Source organism: Alosa pseudoharengus, unplaced genomic scaffold (genome assembly GCF_046254945.1).
Source record: "Alosa pseudoharengus isolate Yale_2024_CS ecotype anadromous, Long Island Sound unplaced genomic scaffold, YU_APseudo_1.1 YU_APseudo_1.1_scf_22, whole genome shotgun sequence".
Lineage (NCBI taxonomy): Eukaryota > Metazoa > Chordata > Actinopteri > Clupeiformes > Clupeidae > Alosa > Alosa pseudoharengus.
Window position 1 is genome coordinate 14,060,101 of NW_027468680.1, and position 23,356 is coordinate 14,083,456.

Sequence of the window (23,356 nt, forward strand, 5' to 3'; positions counted from 1 at the left end):
TACCTTAAACACACATGAGGAAACTGAACAGTCCAATCAGTAGACTATGATAAGCTAGCCAACTATGCTACTTTGTTTACAATATTTCCAGGCTTCAACCAGACAGCTGAATGTGGTAGAGTTATAATAGAAATAGTAGGCCTAAGCTATAGGCTAATCTGCATAAAGTGTGCTGTCATAAATATCAGACATTCAGTATTCTCTCTTTTTATATCAGGATATAAAATAATACAGATATATTATATTGTAGTCTAGCCACCCCCCCCCCTTCCAAAAAAAGAGGTTTGTATCAAACCGTGGGTCAAAAATCACGATACGAATCGAATTGTTAAGTTGGTGTATTGTTACAGCCCTACTGTATATCGCTACAGCCCTATCCTCCAAAAATCTGTCTAAATTGGACCAAAAAAGCAAAATCAGTAACCTGACTCCGCCAGATGGATTTGCTCCGCATATCCATCTGGAAACGTTTCATTGAAGAACTTTTGGGAAGGGGCGGACATACTGGTTAGCTGATTGGATAAACCATCTGTCTATCACCACCTTTGTTGGTTATCGACGGGCCAAATCAACCAATTAGATGAACAAAGTATTCTTCTAATGCCGTTTAACATACAATTAAGTTAGGTAACGTGACAAACGTTAAGATGTTTTAACTTACCATTTATGAACCTAATCAACGACAATTCCTAAGTTTTCACGGTAGGCCCTACACTTCTGAAGTTAGTATATTCCTCCATTATGAACTGGAATCAGCCGTGGAGGATGTCTGTGTCGTTCATTCCTCCCAGCTGCATGGCTGAGACTCATAGCTTCACAGTTTACCCAGGAATACTTTCTAATTTGAATAAAACTTGCGCGATAGCTATGCTCATCTCTGTGGATCCCGTCATGTTGTTCGTTGCGTCACACCTCAACCCGCCTCAAAGCCAACGCTGATTGGACGTTCGTTTGGTGAACTGCTCCAAATTTTCTTTAACGGAAAGTATCCAGACTGATCTGCGAGTGAAACCCTGAAGCTCGCGAGATCAGGATGGTCTCACGAGGCTACAAAATCAGCTTAATGAGAGCAAAAACGTGACCAAACCAAGTTTAAATAGTGATTTTGAATCTTGAAAATGTCAGATATGGACTCAGCATCTCCAGTAACCCCTAAAAACATACTAACATTGTCCATTTTGGCCAAGCAGCTCTTATAATATCATCAATATAGGCGATTATGCTAATTTATGCTAATTAGTTGAATTACACAAATTGCCCAACATGTGCAAATTAGCATCCGGCAGTTTCTACATGCTGGGAACCCATACTATATATTTCCATCATAAAACTTTGGTGTACTCAACATTTCCGGGTCCACAATGGGGCTCTATGGGCTGTCCACCGGACTAATAAGTTACATGAGGATTTATTCTGTGCACCTAGCCTGGTCCTGATCAGGCTAACAGCCAGGCTTAGTTCATTCTAATGTCAATTATGTTGTCTTATTGGTTCAGCTAAAGGCATATAAAGTCATACTATATGTGTATCTTTGCAGTGGCAAGAGCTTTCTTAATAACGTTGCATGTCGAGACAAGGTAGCACTCACACATGGGTACATACGCAAATTTGCATTCAGTTGGTCCACCACGACTACTCTCCCTATTTTGCAAAAATAGCCATATTTCCCTAACCTGACAATAGCCAGATGAATGTCGTTCCGCTTAGCTCCGCCTAGCTTCACTCACATCCATCTGGGACCTCTTCCATTGAGAGTGATTTCTGCAACCAACTTTATGGTTCAGCCAATCAGGACGCAGGGCGGGAGTTTCATAGATGTGACATAGCGTAGAAGCGACTGTGAGACTGTTATCAGCGTCACGGGTTGGCTTCGATGTGAGTGGTTGAAGTAGCACGTCAATAGATGACGGACAAGTGGCTTATTCAATCATATGCAAGCATTTTTTGATTAGGCCCAGCCTTCTGAAGCAACACTTCAATGGATCGGTTCCAGATGGATGAGTGGAGCTAGGCGGAGCGAAATTCATCTGGCTATTGTCAGGTTAATATTTCCCCATTCCAAAAAGAAAACTGTACTTCATTGTTAGCCTATATAAAGAGGTTGTTCACTTTATGTGAATGACGCTATTTTCCATGTCTTTTTTATTCCAACCGTGGGTTCTTTGGGAGGAAAAACGAGAATGTGCACGTGTCCTGAATTACTTACACCTGGTTTCACATAGTCGCTCCTTCTCATTCTGGATTGGTGGGGCCCCCATAATCAGGCCCCAATGCACTGATACCAGACTCAAATTCTGAATAGAATTGAGTTGGCTACATCAGGCTAACTGTATATAGGCAATGGCCAGCGAAGAAAATCGTGTGGTTGGAGTTTTTGCAGTAGTGTTTTGAATTGATCTCACCAGTGTGTAAGACTAACATAAATAGTAGTTAATCTGTTTTTAGGACTTTTGTTGTATGTCTCAAGACAAACTGTGATTTTTCAGCAAGATTGTTTTGAGTGAAAAGTTTCATCTTGACCTGGAAGTTTGATGTTTTGGGAAATGAGTGACCAGCATAGGCTGACAATACAATGACAATGAAGGCATAACATCCAGAAATGTTTTTTAGCAATTGAGAAAAACGGTAATCTGAGACAATGCCTACCTGGCTGCCCACTTATGGAGAATTACATAGCTACTCCTGCAAAAAGTAAGTACATTTTCCCAAGAAAAAGTAAGGGAGCTAAGCCTATATAGATAGAGAGAGAGAGAGAGAGAGAAAGAGAGAGAGAATCTTTATTGTCTCTACAAATGAAGGAAAATCCTCCAAAAACAGTATGTTACATGAAAATTTTAAGGTGATGATCAACAATCTGAAGTCAACAAACTACACAAACAAGTCATGCCAAAGCGTGCCTATAGACAGGCCAAAACAGCGTGCTTTACTGATACACTTACAATATAATGGGAAATTATAAAAATAGGCTTTTACTAAAAATTCATATGTTCATGTGTACATGTGTGTTCATCTGTACATATTTCTCACAGTGTACCACAGGAGAAAAAAAATCAATAAAACAAACTTAAGACAACAACTATAACTTGTACAGTATGTGTGTGTGTGTGTTTGTGTGTATATCTGTGTGTGTGTTAACATATATATATTATTTTTATAGATCCTCAAATGAATGAAAATGTGGAAAAGAGCAGCTACTGTGATAGTGGTGATTCTTGGTAAGTTGGACTGTGGACAAAAATAACAGCATTCATTTTTATAAAATAAAAATAGCTATATCAAATGTCTTTTTTCTCTTTTTAAGCATCACATTATGGCATGGTTCAATCAACTACAACTAGAGCAACTCAATCAACAACATGTGAGTGTGTGTGCGCTCCAGGTACAAGCCTCGCAACAGTTATGACCAGTGCTCCAACACCACTCATAACTGAAGAAACACAATCAACCAAAACAGAATCAACACAATCAACTACAACTACAACTGCACAATCAACCATAACTGGAGCAACACAATCAACTACACTTGGAGCGACTGAATCACCTACAACTGGAGCAACATTATCAGCCATAACTGGAGTAGCACAATCACCAAATACTCATGCATCACAATCAACTACAATTGGAGTGATACAATCAACCGCAACAGAAGCAACTACATTTGTTATGACACAATCAACTACAACTGGCGCAACAGAATCAACTACAACTGGAGTAACACAGTCAACCATAACTACAGCAACAGAATCAACTTCAACTGGAGTTACAGAGTCAACCATAACTGGAGCGACACAATTAACTACCACTGATGTAACAGAATCAACTTCATCTGCTGCAACACAATCATCTTCAACTGAAGCAACAGAATCAACTATAACTGCTGCAACACAATCATCTTCAACTGAAGCAACAGAATCAACTACAACTGCTGCAACACAATCATCTTCAACTGAAGCAACAGAATCAACTACAACTGCTGCAACACAGTCATCTTCAACTGAAGCAACAGAATCAACTACATTTGTTGTGACACAATCAACTACAACTGGGGCAACTACAACTGGAGAGACACAGTTAACCATAAGTGGAGCGACACAATTAACTACCACTGATGTAACAGAATCAACTACAACTGCTGCAACACAATCATCTTCAACTGAAGCAACAGAATCAACTACAACTGAGGTGACAGAATCAACTACAGAATCAACCTCAGCTGGAGATACACAATCAACCATGACTGCAGCGACAGAATTAACTACCACTGGTGTAACAGAATCAATTACAACTGGAGGAACACAATCAACTTCAACTGGAGTTACACAGTCAACCATAACTACAGCAACAGAATCTACTTCAACTGGAGTTCCAAATTCAACTACAGGTGATACAACAGAATCAACATCAACTGGAGCACCACAATCAACCATATCTGGTGCAACACAATCAACTGAAACCAAAGTGACGGAATCAACTACAGATTCAACCTCAACTGGAGTTACACAGTCAACCACAACCGTAGTGACGGAATCAACTACAGATTCAACCTCAACTGGAGTTACACAGTCAACCATGAGTGGAGCGACACAATTAACTACCACTGATGTAACAGAATCAATTACAACTGCTGCAACACAATCATCTTCAACTGAAGCATCAGAATCAACTACAACTGCTGCAACACAATCATCTTCAACTGAAGCAACAGAATCAACTACAACTGCTGCAACACAATCAACTACACCTGGGGCAACTACAACTGGAGCAACACAGTCGACCATAACCGTAGTGACGGAATCAACTACAGATTCAACCTCAACTGGAGTTACACAGTCAACCATGAGTAGAGCGACACAATTAACTACCACTGATGTAACAGAATCAATTACAACTGCTGCAACACAGTCATCTTCAACTGAAGCAACAGAATCAACTACATTTGTTTTGACACAATCAACTACAACTGGGGCAACTACAACTGCAGCAACACAGTTGACCATAACTACAGCAACAGAATCTATTTCAACTGGAGCACCACTTTCAACTACAGGTGATGCAACAGAATCCACATCAACTGGAGCACCACAGTCAACCATATCTGGTGCGACACAATCAACCACAACCGTAGTGACGGAATCAACTACAGATTCAACCTCAACTGGAATGACACAGTCAACCATAAGTGGAGCGACACAATTAACTACCACTGATGTAACAGAATCAATTACAAGTGCTGCAACACAATCATCTTCAACTGAAGCATCAGAATCAACTACAACTGGAGCACCACAATCAACCATATCTGGTGCAACACAGCCAACCACAACCATAGTAACGGAATCAACCACAGATTCAACCTCAACTGGAGTTACACAGTCAACCATAATGGGAGCAACACAATTAACTACCACTGATGCAACAGAATCAATTACAACTGCTGCAACACAATCATCTTCAACTGAAGCAACAGAATCAACTACAACTGCTGCAACACAATCATCTTCAACTGAAGGAACAGAATCAACTACAACTGCTGCAACACAATCATCTTCAACTGAAGGAACAGAATTAACTACAACTGCTGCAACACAATCATCTTCAACTGAAGGAACAGAATCAACTACAACTGCTGCAAAACAATCATCTTCAACTGAAGGAACAGAATCAACTACAACTGCTGCAACACAATCATCTTCAACTGAAGGAACAGAATCAACTACAACTGCTGCAAAACAATCATCTTCAACTGAAGGAACAGAATCAACTACAACTGCTGCAACACAATCATCTTCAGCTGAAGGAACAGAATTAACTACAACTGCTGCAACACAATCATCTTCAACTGAAGGAACAGAATCAACTACATTTGTTGTGACACAATCAACTACAACTGAAGGAACAGAATCAACTACAACTGCTGCAAAACAATCATCTTCAACTGAAGGAACAGAATTAACTACAACTGCTGCAACACAATCATCTTCAACTGAAGGAACAGAATCAACTACAACTGCTGCAAAACAATCATCTTCAACTGAAGGAACAGAATCAACTACAACTGCTGCAACACAATCATCTTCAGCTGAAGGAACAGAATTAACTACAACTGCTGCAACACAATCATCTTCAACTGAAGGAACAGAATCAACTACATTTGTTGTGACACAATCAACTACAACTGGGGCAACTACAACTGGAGCAACACAGTCGACCATAACTACAGCAACAGAATCTATTTCAACTGGAGCACCACTTTCAACTACAGGTGATGCAACAGAATCCACATCAACTGGAGCACCACAGTCAACCATATCTGGTGCAACACAATCAACTACAACCAAAGTGACGGTATCAACTACAGATTCAACCTCAACTGGAGTTACACAGTCAACCACAACCGTAGTGACGGAATCAACTACAGATTCAACCTCAACTGGAGTGACACAGTCAACCATAAGTGGAGCGACACAATTAACTACCACTGATGTAACAGAATCAATTACAACTGCTGCAACACAATCATCTTCAACTGAAGCAACAGAATCAACTACAACTGCTGCAACACAATCATCTTCAACTGAAGGAACAGAATCAACTACAACTGCTGCAACACAATCATCTTCAACTGAAGGAACAGAATTAACTACAACTGCTGCAACACAATCATCTTCAACTGAAGGAACAGAATCAACTACAACTGCTGCAACACAATCATCTTCAACTGAAGGAACAGAATCAACTACAACTGCTGCAACACAATCATCTTCAACTGAAGGAACAGAATTAACTACAACTGCTGCAACACAATCATCTTCAACTGAAGGAACAGAATCAACTACATTTGTTGTGACACAATCAACTACAACTGGGGCAACTACAACTGGAGTAACACAGTCGACCATAACTGCAGCAACAGAACCTATTTCAACTGGAGCACTACTTTCAACTACAGGTGATGCAACAGAATCCACTTCAACTGGAGCACCACAGTCAACCATAACAACTGGAGCAACACAGTCTACCATAACTACAGCAACAGAATCTATTTCAACTGGAGCGCCATTTTCAACTACAGGTGATGCAACAGAATCCACATCAACTGGAGCACCACAGTCAACCATATCTGGTGCAACACAATCAACTACAACCGAAGTGACGGAATCAACTACAGATTCAACCTCAACTGGAGTTACACAGTCAACCACAACCGTAGTGACGGAATCAACTACAGATTCAACCTCAACTGGAGTTTTACAGTCAACCATAACTGGAGTGACACAATTAACTACCACTGATGTAACAGAATCAGTTACAACTGCTGCAACACAATCATCTTCAACTGTAGCATCAGAATCAACTACAACTGCTGCAACACAATCATCTTCAACTGAAGGAACAGAATCAACTACAACTGCTGCAACACAATCATCTTCAACTGAAGGAACAGAATTAACTACAACTGCTGCAACACAATCATCTTCAACTGAAGGAACAGAATCAACTACAACTGCTGCAAAACAATCATCTTCAACTGAAGGAACAGAATCAACTACAACTGCTGCAACACAATCATCTTCAACTGAAGGAACAGAATTAACTACAACTGCTGCAACACAATCATCTTCAACTGAAGGAACAGAATCAACTACAACTGCTGCAAAACAATCATCTTCAACTGAAGGAACAGAATCAACTACAACTGCTGCAACACAATCATCTTCAGCTGAAGGAACAGAATTAACTACAACTGCTGCAACACAATCATCTTCAACTGAAGGAACAGAATCAACTACATTTGTTGTGACACAATCAACTACAACTGGGGCAACTACAACTGGAGCAACACAGTCGACCATAACTACAGCAACAGAATCTATTTCAACTGGAGCACCACTTTCAACTACAGGTGATGCAACAGAATCCACATCAACTGGAGCACCACAGTCAACCATATCTGGTGCAACACAATCAACTACAACCAAAGTGACGGTATCAACTACAGATTCAACCTCAACTGGAGTTACACAGTCAACCACAACCGTAGTGACGGAATCAACTACAGATTCAACCTCAACTGGAGTGACACAGTCAACCATAAGTGGAGCGACACAATTAACTACCACTGATGTAACAGAATCAATTACAACTGCTGCAACACAATCATCTTCAACTGAAGCAACAGAATCAACTACAACTGCTGCAACACAATCATCTTCAACTGAAGGAACAGAATCAACTACAACTGCTGCAACACAATCATCTTCAACTGAAGGAACAGAATTAACTACAACTGCTGCAACACAATCATCTTCAACTGAAGGAACAGAATCAACTACAACTGCTGCAACACAATCATCTTCAACTGAAGGAACAGAATCAACTACAACTGCTGCAACACAATCATCTTCAACTGAAGGAACAGAATTAACTACAACTGCTGCAACACAATCATCTTCAACTGAAGGAACAGAATCAACTACAACTGCTGCAAAACAATCATCTTCAACTGAAGGAACAGAATCAACTACAACTGCTGCAACACAATCATCTTCAGCTGAAGGAACAGAATTAACTACAACTGCTGCAACACAATCATCTTCAACTGAAGGAACAGAATCAACTACATTTGTTGTGACACAATCAACTACAACTGGGGCAACTACAACTGGAGCAACACAGTCGACCATAACTACAGCAACAGAATCTATTTCAACTGGAGCACCACTTTCAACTACAGGTGATGCAACAGAATCCACATCAACTGGAGCACCACAGTCAACCATATCTGGTGCAACACAATCAACTACAACCAAAGTGACGGTATCAACTACAGATTCAACCTCAACTGGAGTTACACAGTCAACCACAACCGTAGTGACGGAATCAACTACAGATTCAACCTCAACTGGAGTGACACAGTCAACCATAAGTGGAGCGACACAATTAACTACCACTGATGTAACAGAATCAATTACAACTGCTGCAACACAATCATCTTCAACTGAAGCAACAGAATCAACTACAACTGCTGCAACACAATCATCTTCAACTGAAGGAACAGAATCAACTACAACTGCTGCAACACAATCATCTTCAACTGAAGGAACAGAATTAACTACAACTGCTGCAACACAATCATCTTCAACTGAAGGAACAGAATCAACTACAACTGCTGCAACACAATCATCTTCAACTGAAGGAACAGAATCAACTACAACTGCTGCAACACAATCATCTTCAACTGAAGGAACAGAATTAACTACAACTGCTGCAACACAATCATCTTCAACTGAAGGAACAGAATCAACTACATTTGTTGTGACACAATCAACTACAACTGGGGCAACTACAACTGGAGTAACACAGTCGACCATAACTGCAGCAACAGAACCTATTTCAACTGGAGCACTACTTTCAACTACAGGTGATGCAACAGAATCCACTTCAACTGGAGCACCACAGTCAACCATAACAACTGGAGCAACACAGTCTACCATAACTACAGCAACAGAATCTATTTCAACTGGAGCACCACTTTCAACTACAGGTGATGCAACAGAATCCACATCAACTGGAGCACCACAGTCAACCATATCTGTTGCAACACAATCAACTACAACCGAAGTGACGGAATCAACTACAGATTCAACCTCAACTGGAGTTACACAGTCAACCACAACCGTAGTGACGGAATCAACTACAGATTCAACCTCAACTGGAGTGACACAGTCAACCATAAGTGGAGCGACACAATTAACTACCACTGATGTAACAGAATCAATTACAACTGCTGCAACACAATCATCTTCAACTGAAGCAACAGAATCAACTACAACTGCTGCAACACAATCATCTTCAACTGAAGGAACAGAATCAACTACAACTGCTGCAACACAATCATCTTCAACTGAAGGAACAGAATTAACTACAACTGCTGCAACACAATCATCTTCAACTGAAGGAACAGAATCAACTACAACTGCTGCAACACAATCATCTTCAACTGAAGGAACAGAATCAACTACAACTGCTGCAACACAATCATCTTCAACTGAAGGAACAGAATTAACTACAACTGCTGCAACACAATCATCTTCAACTGAAGGAACAGAATCAACTACATTTGTTGTGACACAATCAACTACAACTGGGGCAACTACAACTGGAGTAACACAGTCGACCATAACTGCAGCAACAGAACCTATTTCAACTGGAGCACTACTTTCAACTACAGGTGATGCAACAGAATCCACTTCAACTGGAGCACCACAGTCAACCATAACAACTGGAGCAACACAGTCTACCATAACTACAGCAACAGAATCTATTTCAACTGGAGCGCCATTTTCAACTACAGGTGATGCAACAGAATCCACATCAACTGGAGCACCACAGTCAACCATATCTGGTGCAACACAATCAACTACAACCGAAGTGACGGAATCAACTACAGATTCAACCTCAACTGGAGTTACACAGTCAACCACAACCGTAGTGACGGAATCAACTACAGATTCAACCTCAACTGGAGTGACACAGTCAACCATAAGTGGAGCGACACAATTAACTACCACTGATGTAACAGAATCAATTACAACTGCTGCAACACAATCATCTTCAACTGAAGCAACAGAATCAACTACAACTGCTGCAACACAATCATCTTCAACTGAAGGAACAGAATTAACTACAACTGCTGCAACACAATCATCTTCAACTGAAGGAACAGAATTAACTACAACTGCTGCAACACAATCATCTTCAACTGAAGGAACAGAATCAACTACAACTGCTGCAACACAATCATCTTCAACTGAAGGAACAGAATCAACTACAACTGCTGCAACACAATCATCTTCAACTGAAGGAACAGAATTAACTACAACTGCTGCAACACAATCATCTTCAACTGAAGGAACAGAATCAACTACATTTGTTGTGACACAATCAACTACAACTGGGGCAACTACAACTGGAGTAACACAGTCGACCATAACTGCAGCAACAGAACCTATTTCAACTGGAGCACTACTTTCAACTACAGGTGATGCAACAGAATCCACTTCAACTGGAGCACCACAGTCAACCATAACAACTGGAGCAACACAGTCTACCATAACTACAGCAACAGAATCTATTTCAACTGGAGCGCCATTTTCAACTACAGGTGATGCAACAGAATCCACATCAACTGGAGCACCACAGTCAACCATATCTGGTGCAACACAATCAACTACAACCGAAGTGACGGAATCAACTACAGATTCAACCTCAACTGGAGTTACACAGTCAACCACAACCGTAGTGACGGAATCAACTACAGATTCAACCTCAACTGGAGTTTTACAGTCAACCATAACTGGAGTGACACAATTAACTACCACTGATGTAACAGAATCAGTTACAACTGCTGCAACACAATCATCTTCAACTGTAGCATCAGAATCAACTACAACTGCTGCAACACAATCATCTTCAACTGAAGGAACAGAATCAACTACAACTGCTGCAACACAATCATCTTCAACTGAAGGAACAGAATTAACTACAACTGCTGCAACACAATCATCTTCAACTGTAGCATCAGAATCAACTACAACTGCTGCAACACAATCATCTTCAACTGAAGGAACAGAATCAACTACAACTGCTGCAACACAATCATCTTCAACTGAAGGAACAGAATTAACTACAACTGCTGCAACACAATCATCTTCAACTGAAGGAACAGAATCAACTACAACTGCTGCAAAACAATCATCTTCAACTGAAGGAACAGAATCAACTACAACTGCTGCAACACAATCATCTTCAGCTGAAGGAACAGAATTAACTACAACTGCTGCAACACAATCATCTTCAACTGAAGGAACAGAATCAACTACATTTGTTGTGACACAATCAACTACAACTGAAGGAACAGAATCAACTACAACTGCTGCAAAACAATCATCTTCAACTGAAGGAACAGAATTAACTACAACTGCTGCAACACAATCATCTTCAACTGAAGGAACAGAATCAACTACAACTGCTGCAAAACAATCATCTTCAACTGAAGGAACAGAATCAACTACAACTGCTGCAACACAATCATCTTCAGCTGAAGGAACAGAATTAACTACAACTGCTGCAACACAATCATCTTCAACTGAAGGAACAGAATCAACTACATTTGTTGTGACACAATCAACTACAACTGGGGCAACTACAACTGGAGCAACACAGTCGACCATAACTACAGCAACAGAATCTATTTCAACTGGAGCACCACTTTCAACTACAGGTGATGCAACAGAATCCACATCAACTGGAGCACCACAGTCAACCATATCTGGTGCAACACAATCAACTACAACCAAAGTGACGGTATCAACTACAGATTCAACCTCAACTGGAGTTACACAGTCAACCACAACCGTAGTGACGGAATCAACTACAGATTCAACCTCAACTGGAGTGACACAGTCAACCATAAGTGGAGCGACACAATTAACTACCACTGATGTAACAGAATCAATTACAACTGCTGCAACACAATCATCTTCAACTGAAGCAACAGAATCAACTACAACTGCTGCAACACAATCATCTTCAACTGAAGGAACAGAATCAACTACAACTGCTGCAACACAATCATCTTCAACTGAAGGAACAGAATTAACTACAACTGCTGCAACACAATCATCTTCAACTGAAGGAACAGAATCAACTACAACTGCTGCAACACAATCATCTTCAACTGAAGGAACAGAATCAACTACAACTGCTGCAACACAATCATCTTCAACTGAAGGAACAGAATTAACTACAACTGCTGCAACACAATCATCTTCAACTGAAGGAACAGAATCAACTACATTTGTTGTGACACAATCAACTACAACTGGGGCAACTACAACTGGAGTAACACAGTCGACCATAACTGCAGCAACAGAACCTATTTCAACTGGAGCACTACTTTCAACTACAGGTGATGCAACAGAATCCACTTCAACTGGAGCACCACAGTCAACCATAACAACTGGAGCAACACAGTCTACCATAACTACAGCAACAGAATCTATTTCAACTGGAGCGCCATTTTCAACTACAGGTGATGCAACAGAATCCACATCAACTGGAGCACCACAGTCAACCATATCTGGTGCAACACAATCAACTACAACCGAAGTGACGGAATCAACTACAGATTCAACCTCAACTGGAGTTACACAGTCAACCACAACCGTAGTGACGGAATCAACTACAGATTCAACCTCAACTGGAGTTTTACAGTCAACCATAACTGGAGTGACACAATTAACTACCACTGATGTAACAGAATCAGTTACAACTGCTGCAACACAATCATCTTCAACTGTAGCATCAGAATCAACTACAACTGCTGCAACACAATCATCTTCAACTGAAGGAACAGAATCAACTACAACTGCTGCAACACAATCATCTTCAACTGAAGGAACAGAATTAACTACAACTGCTGCAACACAATCATCTTCAACTGAAGGAACAGAATCAACTACAACTGCTGCAAAACAATCATCTTCAACTGAAGGAACAGAATCAACTACAACTGCTGCAACACAATCATCTTCAACTGAAGGAACAGAATTAACTACAACTGCTGCAACACAATCATCTTCAACTGAAGGAACAGAATCAACTACAACTGCTGCAAAACAATCATCTTCAACTGAAGGAACAGAATCAACTACAACTGCTGCAACACAATCATCTTCAGCTGAAGGAACAGAATTAACTACAACTGCTGCAACACAATCATCTTCAACTGAAGGAACAGAATCAACTACATTTGTTGTGACACAATCAACTACAACTGGGGCAACTACAACTGGAGTAACACATTCGACCATAACTGCAGCAACAGAATCTATTTCAACTGGAGCACTACTTTCAACTACAGGTGATGCAACAGAATCCACTTCAACTGGAGCACCACAGTCAACCATAACAACTGGAGCAACACAGTCTACCATAACTACAGCAACAGAATCTATTTCAACTGGAGCGCCATTTTCAACTACAGGTGATGCAACAGAATCCACATCAACTGGAGCACCACAGTCAACCATATCTGGTGCAACACAATCAACCACAACCGTAGTGACGGAATCAACTACAGATTCAACCTCAACTGGTGTTACACAGTCAACCATGAGTGGAGCGACACAATTAACTACCACTGATGTAACAGAATCAACTACAACTGCTGCAACACAATCATCTTCAACTGAAGCAACAGAATCAACTACAACTGGGGCAAGTACAACTGGAATAACACAGTCGACCATAACAACAGCAACAGAATCCACATCAACTGGAGCACCACAGTCAACCATATCTGGTGCAACACAATCACCTACAACCGTAGTGACGGATTCAACTACAGATTCAACCTCAACTGGAGTTACACAGTCAACCACAACCGAAGTGACGGAATCAATTACAGAATTAATCTCAACTGGAGTTACACAGTCAACCATAAGTGGAGCGACACAATTATCTACCGCTGGTGTTACAGAAACAACCATATCTGGTGCAACACAATCGACTACAACTGAAGTGATGGAATCAATTACAACTGGACCACCACAATCAACTACAACTGTAGCAACACTATCAACCATAACTGGAGGAACACAATCAGCTACATCTGGAGCAACACTATCAACCATAACTGGAGCACCACTATCAACCATAACAGGAGCAACACTATCAACCATAACTGGAGGAACACAATCAGCTACTACTGGAGCATCACAGTCGCTTACAACTGGTGCATTAGAGTCTATTCTAACTGGAGTGACACAATCAGTCACAACCTCAGTAACTCAGTTAACTACAAACAAAGAAACACTGTCAACTTTGAGTGCAATACCACAATCTACCATGATTAGTACAATTCAGTCATCAACAACTACTCCACAATCCAACATGACTCTAGGAACGCAATCCACAATGCTTGGCTCAACACATACCACTGTAACTGGAGCAATGCTATCAACAACAATCATATTTTCTACTTCTTCACACACAGCATGTCCGTGTGTATGCTTACCAACTGGAGAGCCACAATCAATCTTTGCAAATACAACAACCTCAGCTCCAGCCACAACAACTACTACTACCCTAGCCCCTACCACAATGACAGAATCAACTACAGAATCAACCTCAGCTGGAGATACACAATCAACCATGACTGCAGCGACAGAATTAACTACCACTGGTGTAACAGAATCAATTACAACTGGAGTTACACAGTCAACCATAACTACAGCAACAGAATCTACTTCAACTGGAGTGCCAAATTCAACTACAGGTGATGCAACAGAATCAACAGCAACTGGGGCACCACAATCAACCATATCTGGTGCAACACAGTCAACCACAACCGTAGTGACGGAATCAACTACAGATTCAACCTCAACTGGAGTTACACAGTCAACGATAACTGGAGCGACACAATTAACTTCCACTGATGTAACAGAATCAATTACAACTGCTGCAACACAATCATCTTCAACTGAAGCATCAGAATCAACTACAACTGCTTCAACACAATCATCTTCAACTGAAGCAACAGAATCAACTACATTTGTTTTGACACAATCAACTACAACTGGGGCAACTACAACTGGAGCAACACAGTCTACCATAACTACAGCAACAGAATCTATTTCAACTGGAGCACCACTTTCAACTACAGGTGATGCAACAGAATCCACATCAACTGGAGCACCACAGTCAACCATATCTGTTGCAACACAATCAACTACAACCGAAGTGACGGAATCAACTACAGATTCAACCTCAACTGGAGTTACACAGTCAACCACAACCGTAGTGATGGAATCAACTACAGATTCAACCTCAACTGGAGTGACACAGTCAACCATAAGTGGAGCGACACAATTAACTACCACTGATGTAACAGAATCAATTACAACTGCTGCAACACAATCATCTTCAACTGAAGCAACAGAATCAACTACAACTGCTGCAACACAATCATCTTCAACTGAAGGAACAGAATCAACTACAATTGCTGCAACACAATCATCTTCAACTGAAGGAACAGAATTAACTACAACTGCTGCAACACAATCATCTTCAACTGAAGGAACAGAATTAACTACAACTGCTGCAACACAATCATCTTCAACTGAAGGAACAGAATCAACTACAACTGCTGCAACACAATCATCTTCAACTGAAGGAACAGAATCAACTACAACTGCGGCAACACAATCATCTTCAACTGAAGGAACAGAATTAACTACAACTGCTGCAACACAATCATCTTCAACTGAAGGAACAGAATCAACTACATTTGTTTTGACACAATCAACTATAACTGGGGCAACTACAACTGGAGCAACACAGTCTACCATAACTACAGCAACAGAATCTACTTCAACTGGAGTGCCAAATTCAACTACATCTACTACTACCCTAGCCCCTACCACAATGACTACAACTACTCCATCCCCTACTACCACTACAACAGCAACAACAATCAGCACTACAACTAGACCACCATCACGTCCAGCTTTTATAATAGTAATTCGGGTTGTCCTTGTCATAGTATTTCAGCCAGCTCTTAATAACTCACAGAGCGTAGAGTTCCAGCAACAAGCAAGAACTATTGAAAATGCAGTAAGTATTCCTCTCTCAGAATCAGACATGACACATAAAAGCAATTTACCTCCAGTCTTTAGTTGCTCACAAGGACATGTAGGTGAAGAAGCAAATATAAACTCAAACAATAAATCTAAAGTGTGTATGTTGCAAGCAATGATATGCATTTTGTATTGAAATGTAATGGTTAATTAAGATTAAGATTTAATCCAGAATTAAGATTTTAAAGATAAAATTATATCACACAAATTGTAACCACATAAAAACAAAGTGGAAATGTAAACTAGTAAAATGCATCAAATACAGCCAATATGATTATGAAACTTATTGTTAAAAGAACATTTTCTTTCAAATCATTCTCTGTTTCTCTGTCTTTGTGAACAGTGTGACTTAATCTATCGACTCCGCTATCAAAGTCGGTTTCTGCGGACCGTTGTAACAGCATTCAGGTAAATCCATCTCATTCCTTAAAACCACAGTGAAAAAGAAAGGTACTTCATGAGACAAATCCTTTGACATTTTTACAGGCTGTCTCGAAATCGAATGAGCAATGTTGAGACAGATGTCAACCTTGTGTTCAATGACACTTCACCTGAACGCCTCCCTGAAAGCAGTGATGTTGTTGAAACCTTGGCTAAAGCCATAAACGACTCAACTTCAGGCTTTAATCTAACTGTGGTTCCTGGTTCCATATCTGTGACAAGTGAGAAAATTATTTTTCTTTCAAGATTAATAACTTGGGTTTAGAACAATGAATGAACAATACGAAATCGAGTCCAGATTTACTCCAGTCTGCACTTACACTACTTCATAAAGTGTGTGTGTGTGTGTGTGTGTGTTTTCCAGGTGAACCCCGCTCAAGAGCCATGCCCCAGTTCCGTACCAATGACACGTTTATTGCAGATCTTTCGGTATCCACTTCCGAAGCCTTCCGTGCCAGAGCTTCACTCATCAAAACAGAGGTATAGCTGCCATGCGTGTTGTGATGAGTTTTTGCCAACAGTATTTCCTGATTACTGTTTCTGAAATTATACTGAACAAAAATATTAAGACATTTACCCATTATTTTTCACTCCATTTTCACCCCGTTTTTCATTTTTCACAAGTTTCATGTGAGTTCTCCAAAACTTCTCCAATGCTCACAAAATGTGTATTTGTGCACAAATTTGTTAAAATCTTCATCAGTGATCACCTTTACAATCAGTTCACAGGCAACAGCTCTGGTGGAAATTCTCACAGTCAGCATGTCAGTGCACTCTCCCTCAAAACTTATGAGATCAGTGGCATTGTGTTTTTTAACAAAATTACATTTTAGAGTGGTCTTTTACTGTGACCAGTCCATGGAACATCTGTCTAATAATTATGACCGCCGCGCATATAGGTTTAGTCAGTTTTTTTTTTTTTTTTTCGCATGCCCAAATTTCCGTCAAGGATTCCCGTGACACTGAAAGACCGGGGTACACAAAACTTGGTGGGCATGTAACCCCACATGGATAGCATGGAACCGTCGTTTTTCATTTTGATCTGTAGCCCCCCCCCGCTGGACTGGACCCCCCGAAAGGAGGGTAGGGCAGACACAGTTCTCTGTGAATATCTTGAGAACTGTAGGGACTAGGATGACCATTTTTTTCCGTATGTTTGCCTCCAGGGGTCATGTTAACCCATTTCATGTGCAAACATGTGCACAAACAGATACACACACACACACATACATTCACAGTAAACATACGTATGACACATACTCACACAGTAGACATATGTACGCTTGCATGCACAGGCACATACGCAGGCACACACACAAGCACGCACACACACACACACACACACACACATAACATAAACATGTACATGCACACATGCACACAATTCAAGAATTTCTCAGAATTATGAATAGGCAAGATGGAGGTGGGGTTGTATAAAATGAATTTTACATGTGAAATCTATGAACTAATCATGTTTTGGTACTTGTTGTCTAGCAGATACCAGTGAGAATTGAGTGTGGATAATGCAATTTAGTGAGACAGTTAGAATCATATAGGCCTTTCAGCGTGATTTATTTTTGTGGAAAAAATGTGCTGGACTGGGCGGCGGTCATATTTTGTACCGCTCTGCGGTACATCTAGTTATGCATATTTTGATATGCCACAAGTAGGTAGGTAGGTAAGGACGACATTATACATACCCCTGGCAAATATTGATTTAATGTTGATTTTCTCTTTATCAATATGCTTGTTCTGACTGAAAATGACACTGCCACATACCAAACTGACTGAAAATGACACTGCCACATAATCAGTGGAAACATCTTTATTTGCCATCAGAGCTCTCAAACTGGTTCTTATAATACCTACCAAGCCTCTCCATGTCTCCACAATGATTGTAGGCTGCACCTTTTAAGCAGAAATTCTGAGGCAAGAAGGATTCTTTACCATCACTCTGGCCTTGTGCTCATTTTTTTGACGGATTGAGGTCTGGGGCACTCCAAAATGTTGTTCTCTATTAACCATTTATTGCCTTATTTGGCCATATGTTTTGGATCATTGTGTGGTTTAATGGTCCAATACCGCCTATTGGGGTAGGTCTCTCTGCCAGGGTTTCCGTTACCGGACATTGGCCGGAAAAAAAATTAAATGTCCAACAAAATTCAATCTCTCCGGTCAAATTGTCCGATTGAAATTGGCTAATAATCCCGTCCCCTAACGCAATCTGAATTTGAGAATAAGCCTTAATATGTAAGCCTGGCCTCCAGGGGGAGCAAGTAGGATGTAGACGTGTTCTGCTTTGGCTCCTCAGGAATGTGACTTTATACATATTTTATTGCACTTTTTCAACCATCTTTGCCAATAGGGTTTTATTTCATACTCAAACCTGATACCTTGTTTATATTTATGGACATTCTCCAATGGCTGGTCGAGGAAAATCCGAAGCTAAATCTGCTAAGAGCAGCAAGGCTAGCCCTGACACCAACGAATCGAGTCTGCTAACTAGCATGAGGGAGATGATGGACGAAATGCGTACTGACATTATTGGCAAGTTCGAGTCCATCGTGTCGGAGAGGGTCAAGACGGAGGTGACTGCGGCTTTAGAACCGCTTGAAACTCAACTGGCCTCGCATGGTGAGACAATCAGGGACCTCGAACGTTCAGCTAACTCTCAGGATGAGGTAATAGCTAATCTGCAAGCTACCGTTAGCGAGCTGACAGCCACCGTGGATGACTTAACCAAAAAATGCGAGGACTTGGAATCACGCTCGAGATGGAACAACATCCGTATTCTGGGTCTGCCTGAGGGGTCCGAGGGCTCTCGGCCCACTGCATTCACGTCCCAGTTTTTACAAGAAATACTTGGTCTCGACGAGAAACCCACTGTGGATCGGGCACACCGCGCTCTACGTGAAAGACCCGCGGATGACAAACCCCCGCGACCACTTGTTGTACGAGTCCATCTGTTTCAAGTACGGAATGAAATTTTGAGACGTGCAGCAGAATCATCTCCTCTCTCTTACATGGAGAAGAGGATCTCGATTTTCCCCGACTTCACCCCAACGGTGGCCAAAAAGCGTGCTGAATTCACACTGGTGAAAAAGGTTCTGCACTCCTACCCCGAGGTAAAGTTTGGGCTCCGTTACCCAGCAACTCTTCGTATATCTCTACCGGGCGAAGATACTCACTCCTTCGCAGATGCGGCTCGTGCAGCGGAATTTGTCGAGAAACACATTAAAAGGGGTGGCCACACCAACTCCACCGAATGAACGCTATGCTGCCGATCTACATAAGTGGATGGCCATTCCGGAGGACTGACTCATTGGTTGGATAATCTTTTTTTATTTATTTTTTCTAAATCCCAAGGTATCTTGTTTTGTCTCACGTTTACCTATGGTTCACTAAAATTAACCCTATAGGGCCTACGGTTTACTTAAGCATCTTTATGTGCAATTCCATTGCAGTTTGATTTGCTTCTTGTCACATCTCCATCGCCAAGGTGTTTTTTTTATCTTTCTCTCTTCTATTGCTTTAGCAGTTGGTGGCGGTGGTGTATAAGGCGTGATAGTTAGTTTGCTTAAGAGGGATTATGTGGCGCGCATCCGGTTTGGGGGGATGCTTCAGCCTTTGTGGGTGGATGGGGGTGGGGGGGTCAGGGTTTAGTTGTATGTATGTGTTTGTTTTTTGTTCCTACACTTCAGGCTAACTTCTGCATTGTGTCATCCCACAGACATTTATTGTTGAATTTATGTTTACTTTCATTTTCTAGTTATGTCTCTACCTAACACCACAACTAATGGGTGTGAAATTAGATTCACCAGTCTCAACTGTAAGGGTCTCAATAATCCTATCAAGCGAAGTAAGATATTTCATCATCTTAAACACTTGGGTTCCCACATAATTTTCTTACAAGAGACTCACCTGAAAAGCTCAGATCACCTAAAAAGGATGGATAGGACAGATATATCATTCTTCTTTTTCAGGTAAATCAAGGGGTGCTGCTATCTTGTTTCATAAATATATCCCCTTCATTCATTCAAGTACCATCTCTGATCCTAATGGTAGGTTTATTGTAGTCTCTGGTCAGATCTATAATACCCCAGTTGTCCTGGCGAATGTGTACGCCCCCAACTATGATGATGATGGCTTTTTTAGACATTTTTTCTCAACTTTACCTGACCTGTCAGTGCACTGTTTAATACTGGGAGGTGATTTTAGGTGATAGCGAAGCTAGCGAAGCGGTCATATAGGGATTGTCAAAGTTTTTTTTTTTTTTTTTCCCCGTCATCTACTTCCTGAAATTTTGGTCAACGATACCCGGGGCACCGAAACACCGGGGCACATGAAATTTGGTGGGTATGTAGCCCCACTAGACTTTTACGGAAAAATTTCGTTTGGTCCCCGGGGGCCACTCCCCCTCCGCGCTGGGCCCCCCGAAACCCAAAAAATGCAGTTTTTCCTAAATAACTACCTGAACCGTGGCACCGAGGATGAAGAAATTTTTATGGTATGTTGGTCTCAAGGGCCCACATCAACCTAGCCCATAATCACTCATTTGTGATTTGCACCCCCCCGGTAAAAAAATGAAAATGCAATATAATTCTGCTTTAATCGCCCCTCTCTTCAGTAAAGATGTTCAGAACTGCACCAAATTTTATGTGTATGATTAACCTGACATTCTCTGGGGGTATGCCAAGTTCATGGGGGGGTCTAAAAAATTAAGTTATGTGTACATTTAGTGACTGTACACTCATTGGCCTGTAGATGGTGGTGCACACATATACACATGCACACACACACACAGGCACCCACATACTATCGGTATTAGAACGGCCGATACATAATTACAAATTCAGTAGGATTAAAAGAAAGCCAAAATAAATATTCATCATCATCATCATGGCTGCATTTCCAGTATTGGCGATAAGTAGTCGTTTGTCCACTAGATGGCGCATCGTTGCAGTGAGACGTAATTTTGTTGGAAGTTAATCTAAAGTGGGTTGGAAAGACACTACGCTTCCTACAAGGACAAGACTGTAGGCTACAGTAGTTTACTGCAGAGAACGTCTAAGGGTAGGATGATTTCTGCATGACATTCCTCTTGAAGCCGAAATAAATCTGAGAATGTTTATCGGACATGCTTGTTTTTTACTGCAGGCTACGTTAATCCTATCAATAGCAGAACGTAGGTAAAATAATGTTACCGTTAGCATGGTTGAGTGATGGAGGCCAATTTGATTATTGATGTATTTGTAGAAAACCATAAATGCGTTTATAGGCTACCAAGCAAATCGATAGCAGCACTAATTGTATCTTTCGACTGTCATCTCATTTGCTTATGACCATATACCTAGGCTACTAACAGGAGCTAAGTGAGTTAGCCACAACACGTTCGCTACGTGATGGTTTTTTAATGGAAAATATATAGGCTACCTGAAAGATAACCTGTCTATGATGCATCCTAAACACCGGGCTGGGACATTTCTGCTCAAGGTCTCAAAAAGCATCTGAGTAAACGTTCATTCCCAAACACCCATAGGCTACTTCAATCCTCTATTTTCAAAGGTGATTCAAGTAAGGAAGAGCATGGCTCAAAGTAAAGTAACTGAAACTACATAAATTCGTCAAAGTGAATAATTTGTGTCAACTCGCCTCAATGTAGATTTATTAACGCACCTGTGATGATCTACATCTCCATTTAAACCAGATGTTTTAGAGCGCACGTTGAGATGTATTCAGTGCAGGGCTGTACCTACACATATTTGTTGCACGTGCTACAAAAATCATTCTTTGCAATGGATGATTTAGTACCAACGTTACACCGGTCAGATACAGTTTTGCCTATGGCTATTCCGTGAGACTGAGGTGCTTTTTGTTTGCTCGAAGTGCGTGTTTAGGGTGTGAGAGGGGAGTCGATGTGCTTTGATTCCAGCTTGGTAGTTGTAGTCTATGCGATTAAAAAACACGTGTGTGTGAAGTACCCAAACAATGATAACGCTTTCATTATGGCTGCTTTAGCCACAGACCTTGAGCTACTGTACAATGGGTTGGGTTCCATTTGTGCCAAGTGTCCACTTCATTCGCCCTGAAATGTATTACTGATATGCAAAACTATTAACTTTTCGCCAAGAGGTGGCAGCTTGATACTGTAGCAGTGTTACTCATTGCGCGGCTCGCGAGCCACATGCGGCTCGTCAAGCTATAATTGGCGGCTC

General features: G+C 41.0%; 1 protein-coding gene across 2 annotated transcripts in view; it reads left to right on the top strand.

Annotated features, from left to right (window-relative positions):
• Window positions 1-23,356, top strand: part of LOC143139840 (uncharacterized) — a 76,064-nt gene that overhangs the window by 20,462 nt on the left and 32,246 nt on the right. The window contains exons 2-6 of one of the 2 annotated variants that reach the window (XM_076300639.1): window positions 3,158-3,215; window positions 3,302-16,677; window positions 17,044-17,108; window positions 17,187-17,362; window positions 17,506-17,621. In XM_076300639.1, coding sequence (XP_076156754.1) covers window positions 3,170-3,215; window positions 3,302-16,677; window positions 17,044-17,108; window positions 17,187-17,362; window positions 17,506-17,621 — 13,779 coding nt within the window. In that variant the 5' untranslated portion in view covers window positions 3,158-3,169. Of the gene's footprint in view, window positions 1-3,143; window positions 3,216-3,301; window positions 16,678-17,043; window positions 17,109-17,186; window positions 17,363-17,505; window positions 17,622-23,356 lie in introns of those variants that run through there. The other variant, XM_076300640.1, reaches the window with a different exon arrangement.